At 31.6% G+C, this 10,738-nt stretch overlaps 1 protein-coding gene across 1 annotated transcript in view; it reads left to right on the forward strand.

Moving 5' to 3' along the window:
* The first annotated feature begins 2,658 nt into the window (after window positions 1-2,658).
* The window catches only part of LOC107453218 (angiotensin-converting enzyme), a 25,969-nt gene continuing 17,889 nt past the window's right edge, over window positions 2,659-10,738 (forward strand). The window contains exons 1-3 of the mRNA XM_043051602.2: window positions 2,659-2,812; window positions 4,677-4,725; window positions 8,804-9,086. Coding sequence (XP_042907536.2) covers window positions 2,732-2,812; window positions 4,677-4,725; window positions 8,804-9,086 — 413 coding nt within the window. The 5' untranslated portion in view covers window positions 2,659-2,731. The remainder of the gene's footprint in view (window positions 2,813-4,676; window positions 4,726-8,803; window positions 9,087-10,738) is intronic.

Below are 10,738 nucleotides of genomic sequence, written 5' to 3' on the forward strand. Positions count from 1 at the left end.
GCGCTCTGCTTAGAATAAAAATGAAATGTTATTAAATATTAAAATATCAGCATAAATTATATTGTATATTTCACTATGTTACTACCTTTCAAGTTCAAGGCATTCTTGGTAACTTAACTAATAAATCAAATAAGATTACTTACTACATCTACTCGACGATTCTATTATTAAGTGAATAGAGTATGAAAAAATTTGTTAACAGAAAAATTTGTTATTCTCATATTTGTCACCACAGATTCAAAATGAATTCATTCATCTTCTGGCATCTACAGTTCGAAATCAACTAATAAACGATATCAAAAGAAATACATATTATGAAGCTCAGTTAAAGTTAAGTTAATCAAAAGTCTGTATTTTTGTAAACATATCGCACTTTGCCATACAGTCACTCGAAAAAATCGTGTGTTTTCGAGTGACTGTATATAAAATATGCAGGCTTTGATTGGCCAAATTTTTCCATCATCATTGCGAAATTTTAGCTGAATTCAGTCTTAGAAAGTCATGGATTTACGAAAGATAGATTGTGTTCATACGATAGATTAATGGTCCCGCAATGGACTGATCGTTAAGACGCTGTTCCCAGCAGATCACCGAAGTCAAGCATCACTGGCTGCGGTTAGTGTGCGGGTGGGTGACCACTTGGATTAGTCTGCGTAAGGACCAAGGGTGTGCGGTATTTGTTCTCATTAAACTGTTCTACCGTGAAGTGCTCAACTTCGCGTGCAGGGTCGTCGGGCTACCGAAGCAGGGGTGCCATCCCCTCTGCAGAGGATCAAACTTGTGAGGTCATGTCTTCGGATCATCCTTAGGGATGTTTGCCAGACCGTCGCCAATAGCCCATTGTGTAGCTCTAGTGCGACGTAAATTTACTACAATAACAACAACGATAGATTAATGAAGAAGCTAACATAAAACTGATTTTACACTGAATTGATATTTTGTTTAAAAAAAAAAAGTTCATTAACACGTTGAATGCCATGAGGGTCACCAGTGACCGGCACTTAGTTTGTTCGTAACGCCACGAGGGTCACCGGCGAAGCCAAGATTATTAGAAACACATAGTTCGAGTAAATTTTTAATTTTTTTTAATATTATTATCGTTACTAAAATGGTTTGAAGAAATTAATGCAATACATACTGAGAAAATCAGTTTTGCCAGACGGGCAAGCCGCGTAAAATTAGCGTGGCATTCAACGTATTAAAGAAGGAAACGTAAAATAAACTATCAATTAGATTTGGGGGAGCACTCTGATGTGGTGACCCGGGGCAACTGCCCTGTATGCCCCTGCCTCAGTCAGGCTCTGCAAATCCCTAGATTACCTAGTTTATAGTGTCACTCTTTTCCCTGCGACCTTTGTGCCGCTTTCGAATTTAACTGACTGTCTCCGATCACATTCGTAAACTGACGCCATTTTGTTGACTAGTTTGAACAGTGAAGCAGCAATGCACTCGGTCTGTTATTTCTTATTTTCTTTTTACTTTATTTGTTTTATACTTTTAAATTATGATTTTAAAAAAAAGGTTGTTGCGCATCTGAGTGCTCCAATAAGTCAAAATTAGGCTTTAAGCTACATCGTTTACCTTCGAGATCGCAATAAAGAACGACAGAAAGTATGGCTGCATGGAATTGGCAGAAATAAATGGATTCCAAACTATACTAAGTTCGATAACATTTTATGTTAACAAAAATTATAAAAAATAATTATCCAGTTATATTTTAAAGTGCTCATTATTTTGTCTGATTATAAGGAATTTTGCTTTTTAAATTTTTAAGAAATGTCTCTATTGATAATATGAATAGCTTTGTTTCATTTTATAAAGGAATAATGAGTCTATTTTAATAAACAGTTATTGCAAATATTTTCTTATTTAAAGATATGTTATTAGCATTATTATTTATAGGGATATATATTTATTAGGAAGAAAAAATACTTATTCGCTTTGGGGAAACCGTGAAAAATCACCCTATTATTATTGATACTCATGTTAAAATTAATAATATGCATTCATTTTTTTAATTTTATAACCGTCGTTGAACAGCAGACCCAATTTTTGGGTTTACGACTGCTACCGCTCAACTCCGCAGCCTTGTTATTTTGAACCCAATCCAGATGACAAGGGAACTCCCATATCAGGTACTGGGAGAAATTTGCCTTACATGGAGAGGAAGACCACGAGAACCTTCAACGGTTAGGCTAACGGCAAAGGGACTGTACCCCGTGATCCGTCTACCACTGAGGATATTTCACGTCAGGACTGTGTTTTGTGCAAGCCGGATGTGGAATTCGTATCGTATTTACATAAATGACATATGATAAATTTTATGATAAAATGTACATAAAGTGCGCAAAATATCTGAAAAATTAACTAAGATTGTATCAACTCAGTTCTTACGTTATACCGAATATTTTATTTTCTACTATTTTGTGTAAAACCCCATAATAAAGTGTGTTTCTTTAAAGAAAATTCAAAATTATTTTTTAAAAATATTTATTATATAGACATAGAAATTATATTGAAAAATCAAGAAAAAGAAGAGAAAAGAAGTCGAGAAAAGAAGAACCAAGTTTTATTTAAAATATTTGAGAGAATCCCTTCAAAGCCAAGTCAAGTTTGGTATGCTAATTAAGTATCTGATTTCAGTCATTTATAATTGAGGCAATTTCCTGGAACGCGGTTCGCAGTTACCTGATAGCTCTATCTGTGACGTCACAGATTGGTGGGAATCAAAATGGAAATTCCCCCCCCAAGGGACAATTTTATCAGAGGTGCTGAAATTTTCATTCCTGTTATGAATTCTCTGAAAAATTCTGTAAGTATTTTTGAATAATTCATTTAGTTCAAAGTTTTAACTTATATTCACCCTAAACATTAATTAAATACTTTTTATTCATCCACATTACATTATTATACATTTAATACATTTAAATGTATAATAATTTTTTTTTAAACTGATGACACCTGATGTTAATACAGTTTTTTTTCAAATATTAATTCATTAATTAAATGTAATTTATTAGTTTTAGTTTTATAGGGGAAAGAATTTTTTTTAATTATTTAATAAAAGAAACTAAGATGAAATTTTTCTGTGTTGGCCAAAGTAGGAATCTTGTTCAAAATTTCAATCGTTAATAAAATACTTTTTATTCATCCAAAAAAATAAAAAAAATTAAAGTCAACAAAGAAAAATTTATCTTAGTTTCTTTTATTATATAATTAAAAAAATTTTTTATTTAATAAATATTTACAATTTTCTTTTTCATATAAAACTGAAACTAATTTATTACATTTAACTAATGAATTAAAATTTGAAGAAACTGCATTAACATCAAGTGCCATTCCCGACAAGTTTAAGAAAACCATATCTTAACTTATATTAGTCCTATATTTTACAACAATATAGACACTAAGGAGGGAAACGCTTAATTGAAATAAATATTTTCTTCCAGTAATAGTACCGCTATGTTGAAATGTGTTATTTAGATCTTAGTCTAAATAATTTCACAAAACTAGCTTATGTTATTCTAAACAAATGCTGATTGAAAATAAAAATATTTTTTGTTTATACGCTAAGAAATACTCGTCTTTTAAACGCTATAAAAAATACTCGTCTTTTAAAATGAACTGCGTTAGTTGGTACCATAAGTTGTAACGCAATAGAGAAAGAGCGAGTGTTTTTTGACAATTTTACGTTAATCGGATATTATTAACACTGGATTGCCCAAGGATGTCATTTTGACTGCTTTTTAATTTCCATTAGATAAACAATGATGTATATAATGACACAATTTCTTAGAATTTCGTGAATTTTTTGTACAACATATAATTTTTTTAATTGCTAATATTTACTAATAACTTGTTATATAACTGAAAATAATATAAAAAATTAACTAAACATATTTCTTTACACATTATTTATTGTTTTACAATCCAGCCATTTTGTCTGCTTTTGGGCAATATAGGTATGTACTAAGTTTCAGTCTTTCTATAGTTAAGGAAACAAGATTTTCATACTAATAGCTCTACTAAGTTTAAAAAGGGATTAATTAGTCACTCTTTCTATGCCAACCAAATATAAACGATAACAGAATGCTCGCTGCAAGGTTGTCTGTTTTCTGAGTAATATATACATACTATAGCTTCAAAACCCACTCTGGTTGGGAAGTATACTCTTTTCTATGGTTATGACAGCCTCTGGTTACTGTCCCANTTAACACTAGATTGCCCAAGGATGTCATTTTGACTGCTTTTTAATTTCGATTAGATAAACAATGATGTATATAATGACACAATTTCTTAGAATTTCGGGAATTTTTTGTACAACATATGATTTTTTTTATTGCTAATGTTTACTAATAACTTGTTATATAACTGAAAATAATATAAAAAATTCATTAAGCATATTTCTTTACACATTATTTATTGTTTTACAATCCAGCCATTTTGTCTGCTTTTGGGCAATATAGGTATATACTAAGTTTCAGTCTTTCTATAGTGTTAATAATAACGAATTAAGCTGGTTATATTTTGGTTTGATAAAAAAAAAATTGATTTATTAAATTCTAAAATGGTTTTTCTTTTTTATTCAAGTCTGAATTTTTTATTGACAGAGCAAATAATTCTCACACATTGTATGTTATATTATTTTTGTAAATTGATACAATTTTAATTTCTAGGTATTGTGTGTCTTTGTCTTAATTCTTCCAGCACTCCACTCTACAGCAGGTAATATTACACTCATATAATCGAACGAACTTTTATATAGCGAGGATTTTTCACTCAATATTGACAATACAATTTTGAATTTTTTTAAAAACCATCTTTGTTCTTTTTTTCAATAATTCATTTTTAAATGTTGGAATATCATTTTATCTGTGATAAGTGAATTTATTCGTTTGAGATTGGATAGCCATGCAAGGTTTGAACATAGTTTTTGAACGTTTTAAAGGAGACATTTTGAAATTCTTAATAGTTTACTATTAGGCATTCTTTTAGGTTGTATTGTAGACGATTTTGTTTTTCAAATATTTATCATCAGTGATGTTTGCTAGTGTATAGCCTTAAGCAAAAAATTAATTAGTGACTTGTAACTAATCACATGGTTGCATAAAATCACGTGGCGTGTTAACTTGACAACTTTAAGACTTATTATCACGCTGGATCAGTTTTCAAGTAAGATTTAATCGGATAATGGCAAGCGAAGTCACGTGTAAAGTCATTTGTAAGGATAACGAATTATTTATAATATGATACGAATAATCTATAGTAATCTATACAGTCCGTGACCAAATTATTAGACGCACTATAAGATTCTATGTAAAATCTTAATTATCAGGTGATATTATATAGCTGTATTGTCTTTACGCGGATGAAACCGGTTTGCACTTGTTTATGTTCATGTATCCATGGGTTAACACTGTAATGCAATACGTTAAAAATAAATACAAATAGGAAGTATATTAAAAATCACTTGAATTAAAACCCATTACATGTATGTTTAAATATAAAAGTATCGCATATAAACTCTTGCAAAACATGTAATTATTATAACACTGCAGTGCGTCTAGTAATTCGATCTAATTATTATAATGTACTAATATAATATTCTAATATAATAAATATTCTATATTTATATAATATATCGTCTGATTTATCCAATCGTCGAATTTATATTACATATCGTCTGATTTATATTACATTGATACACGAACGTAAGTGTAAATCGGTTTCAGTCTCGTAAAATCAATAAAGCTGTATAGTATCGTCTGATAATTGGGTATAATATAAAAAAAAGCACAACTACTTCCACTTAGTAGGAATAACATTTACCATGACGCAATGCTAAATTCTATGCCACTATCCACAATTACTTTTCTTTATAATGCAATAAAATCTGGCGAGCTGCTCTTTAAACGATCAAAAACTTCGTTTGTTTATTTGTGACTTGAAGTTAGGCTCGCAGAAAATGCCGTTCATGATTTAGTAGGAATAACACAACCTGTGACGTAGGCTATAGTATACCCAATTAAAATTTTACAAAGAATCTTAGAGTGCGTCTAATAGTTTATTCAGGGACTTTGATATATAATCTATTATATAATAGAAATGATGATTTGAATAATGATGAAATTTCTCCAAAAGCATTTTCTCTATCGTCCTGTAATTTTGACTACGGCTGCAAGGAACAATTTTCAGTCCCAATTATAAAATTCATTCAAAATATTTCTGAAAAAAGAGTTCTAAAAAGTCATTTGAAAAATGGAATTTTCTCATTATTTAAAGTTAAGCCTTTGTAATAAATTAAACTATAGACGATTCAATTTATTCAAATGTTTTAAGGATAGCGTCAGTGATATTTGGTAGCTTATATCTCTTATTTGATCAAAAAGAGAGTTTATTGCACGTGCTTTAAATTTAATTATTTTTTATTCGCTATGTCAGATAAATTCAATGATCAACTTGAATACAAAAACTTCGGCAGACTACGCCACCAAATTAGTGTTTATGAAGTTATTTGAAACCACGCGTTTATTTTGTATCAAAAAACTCTTTTAAAACGTGTTTTTATGAGACTAAGTCATTTAAAATCAACGGTAATTCAAATGAATAAGAAAATAAGTAACAAAATTAATAAAACAAAATAGGTAAATAGTAAAATTAATACCTTATAAAACATAATAAAACGAAATTAATGCAAAACTAATACTTACTCGCTTAGGAGAAATGTTAAGTATCGCCATCTTATTTTTCACGGAAATTTTCCTTAATTTAGGTAATGGGTCTTTAAGTTATGTACTAAAAACCAAAAGTATTGGAGAAAAGGCAATCGACGGGAACGGTAAAAAATTGCTATACTAAAATTGGCGCCATTACTTTTGGTAATACTACTTACTACTGGCATTATGATAATTGGTGCAGGTTTAACCAAGTACATATTCTGCAACGGATTTAACGCAGTTGTAGTGTATCTACAAAAATACAATACAAATTCATTAGTATATAAGACATGTTAACTCGATTCTATGTAGGGGTACCTTTTCATTGATGACAGTTCACATTGTCGATACTATTCCTACATTTGTGACTCGGACGTGATGTAAACACGCCTACATTGACAGATGCTCCTACTTCGTTTTGAACACGCTTACCTTGACAGAAACTCCCATTTCGATTTAAACACGCCTACTCCGATAGATTATCCGCATTAAACGGTTGACTTGCTACTTGTGACTGTGACACTATCCTCGCGCTGTTGTTACTCAGTCTCGATCACACACAACGTCGGCCTGTGTACACTCGATTGCTACTGGCGACACAGGAGCAACCACGACCGTGAACTTAATACAGCTCTCACGATCAGCACTCAAAAGTACGGTGATCTTAATACAGCTCTACTGGCTTCTCACAAAACAGCAATGATACAACTAGTGGTATCCGTTCATCGAATTCTATAACAGCTATAATTCTGGTGGGGAAGTACTGTAGTGTATCTACCACTACAAATATACAATTCCAATTCACTAATATGTAAGACATCTTAACTCTATGTTTGGGTACCTTTTCATAGATGAAGATTGACATGGTCGATAACAACTCTTCCCATATTGGTGACCGGGTAGTTGTTCTGTTGTAGTGGTAGATACACTACACAACAAATAGGGAATATAGTATATAATATAGGAAATATAGTATATAGGAAATATAGTATATTATATACTATTATATACATATATTTATATGCATATATTTATATACATATATGGAGTATATATATATTATATACTCCATTATGACATGGTTATAGGAAATATAGTATATTAATGTATAAAGATTAAATTTAATGTATCACAATTGAAGTAACTTTTTCCAGCACCACTTATAAATAATTTAAACGGTATATTAATGGACAAATAATGAAATGGTCACAAAGGTCTCATAAGAATTCTAATTTCGCTTTTGGTTTGCTTCCAATTAGAAATGCATTTAGAACAAAATTCAACGATTTAGGTAGGTAATAGGTACCAAATATACCTGCAAAATATTTTATTCGTGTATTTGGTACTTATTAATGCTCAGCAGTTTTGATATAGATACTGTGGAAATAGGCACCTCAAAAAAGAATAAGTACAGGAATATTAGAATGTTTTGGCGCCAAGCAATAGCAATATGCCAAGTGATACAGATATTTTAATGGAATTAACTACAAAAAATGTAAAATCACTAGAAATAAATAATTCTAAATAATTGAGCCGTGGTGGCTCAGGAGATAGAGCATTCGTTTTTAATGAGGTGAACTGGGTTCCCAGCTATATCTGGTCGATACTAGTTCCGCACCCGGCTCGCTCGAATCACAGTGCTGACATAAAATATCCTCAGTGGTAGACGGATTATGGTATAGAGTCCCCTAAACGTAGGGCTGGCCGTTGGAGGTTTTCCTCTCCATGTAGCACAAATGCTGGTTAATTCCATCCAAACGTCCTCCATAAAGGCAGATTTCCTCCAAGGCTCGATCCAGGAGTTCCTTTATCTTCTGGATTGAGTTCAAAATTACAAGGCCACGGAGTTGAAAATTAGTTGTCGTAAAACCAAAAGTTGGGTCGGCTATTCAACGACGATTATAAAAAAATAAATAAATAAATAATTGGTGTTATTTTAGCTTTACTAATCGCATCGGTATGTACCTTTTTAGTTTTGTAAATGATTTTGTAGTGTTCGGTATTGATTTACTGGCTTTTGGTAGCGATTCGAACACAAAGTCTAAACAGTTATGAAATAAGGGAATAAAAGAATATATATGTTTCAGATTTTTTTGCCGATGAAGTGGCAACCAAACTCGCTGCTTTCAATGATGAGTTTGCTGAAATGTGGTGGCTTCACCAGTCTGCCGATTGGAACTATTCAACCAACATCACATCAGAGAATGCGCGAGCTCACCAGTATGCGCTTGTAGCTTACAGCGACTGGATGAGAAAGTGGAAACTATGGGCCAAAGAGGTACGCTACACAAGGCATTTAAACCCTCAAATGAAAAGGGATCTAGATATTATGGCTTCTGGTGTCGTATTCATGAACTCGGATGACGCAAAGTAAGTATGATTCATCACATGCCACGTTATGAGAAGAAAGCCAGGACTCACGCATATAAGTCAGTAATTTAGAAACGAAAACATTTTTGTTGGCCAGCGTTTCAAGCACTTTAAATATGAGTTTAGCGAGCCTTCAGATGACACCATACCAGGAAAGAAAATTTTCCTCACAAATTCTCTTTTTCCTTCATTACTAATTTAAAGTGTAGAAAAAGTAATGTTCTGACAAACCTAGAACAAGCCACGAAGTTTCGAATACTGAAAAGAAAACTTTAAAATATACAAATGAAAATAAATTGTGAGAAGATAACTTTGGATTATGCAACGGTGAAGTTTTCTTCTAGTAATTTGTTTGCATTTAAATATTTTGAAGTATTTTTTTTTCAGCAACTGAAACTTCACGACTTACACTAGGCATGCCTGAACTCACTTTTTCTACACTTTAAATTAGTAATGAAGGATAAAGAGAATTTTCCTCCGCGGTATGGCGTCCTCTTAAGGATATTCTAGTGGTTTCGACTGTTTCTTAAACGCTTCGTAAAAATGCTGATTCGATGACATTTTAATCTATAACAATGGTTTTCATCAGAGCAGTGATGGCTCAGGGGAAAGCGCACTCGCCTTCCAATGAGGTGAACCGGGTTCGAATCCCAGTCGATACGAATCCCGCACCCGGCTTGCACCGACCACAGTGCTGACGTAAAATATCCTCAGTGGTAGACGGATCATGGGTTAGAGTTTCTTTGCTGTCTGGCTAACCGTGGGAGCTTTTCGTGGTTTCCCTCTCCATGCAACGGAAATGCTGGTTAGTTCCATCAAAAAGTCCTCCACGCAGGAAACTTTCTCCCAATACTTAATCAGGGATGAGATTGACCAAAAGGCAAAAAAGCTGAATTTCCAAGCAAGTAAATTTTACGTACGCGCAATCGGTCAACAATAAATTCCAGACAGTTTAAGATAATAAATAACAATGTGTTTGTGTATTTATTTATTATTATATAAATGATTACATCGATACTTAACAATTAGTAAAAAGAAAAATTACCAATTGAAAAAATAAAGCTAGAAATTATATTTTTCTTCAGTTCACATAAGAGACAATTATTACTTGAGAAACTGTCTGGTTTAGCAAATTAAACATACATTAACATTCCATTTCTGTTAATAAATAGTGTTACACGATTTAAGGCAAATATATCAGTAACATGACTTTTTAAATTATTTTGAAAAGAAAATCAACTTTTACAATTGGAAAATCACTATGTTTATATTATAATCTGATCTAACTAGAGCCCTGTGAAACATATCAATAACTGCGAAGTAAAAATATATAGTAACTCCTTAACATACAAAAATTGCTATTTTAGTTCGAAAAATTACATGATAATCAGCAATTATTTAGATAATTATTTTTCATTTGGTAAGAACTTTGCATTTTATAGCATAAATAACAGCAACATTATTTTTTAAATTTATTATTTTTTAAATTTTGCATTTTGATGCTGAGTTACTTAACTCTGTTTCCAAAAAAAAAAAAAATTATCACTTTTTAAGTGCTATATCTTTTATGTTTGCTATATTTAGTCGTCAGTCCATCTTCAAACATCTTGTGACAAATCCTATTTTTTCTTCTTTGCAAGCCCAGAATGTAA

This window comes from Parasteatoda tepidariorum, chromosome 6 (assembly GCF_043381705.1).
Source record: "Parasteatoda tepidariorum isolate YZ-2023 chromosome 6, CAS_Ptep_4.0, whole genome shotgun sequence".
Taxonomy (NCBI): domain Eukaryota; kingdom Metazoa; phylum Arthropoda; class Arachnida; order Araneae; family Theridiidae; genus Parasteatoda; species Parasteatoda tepidariorum.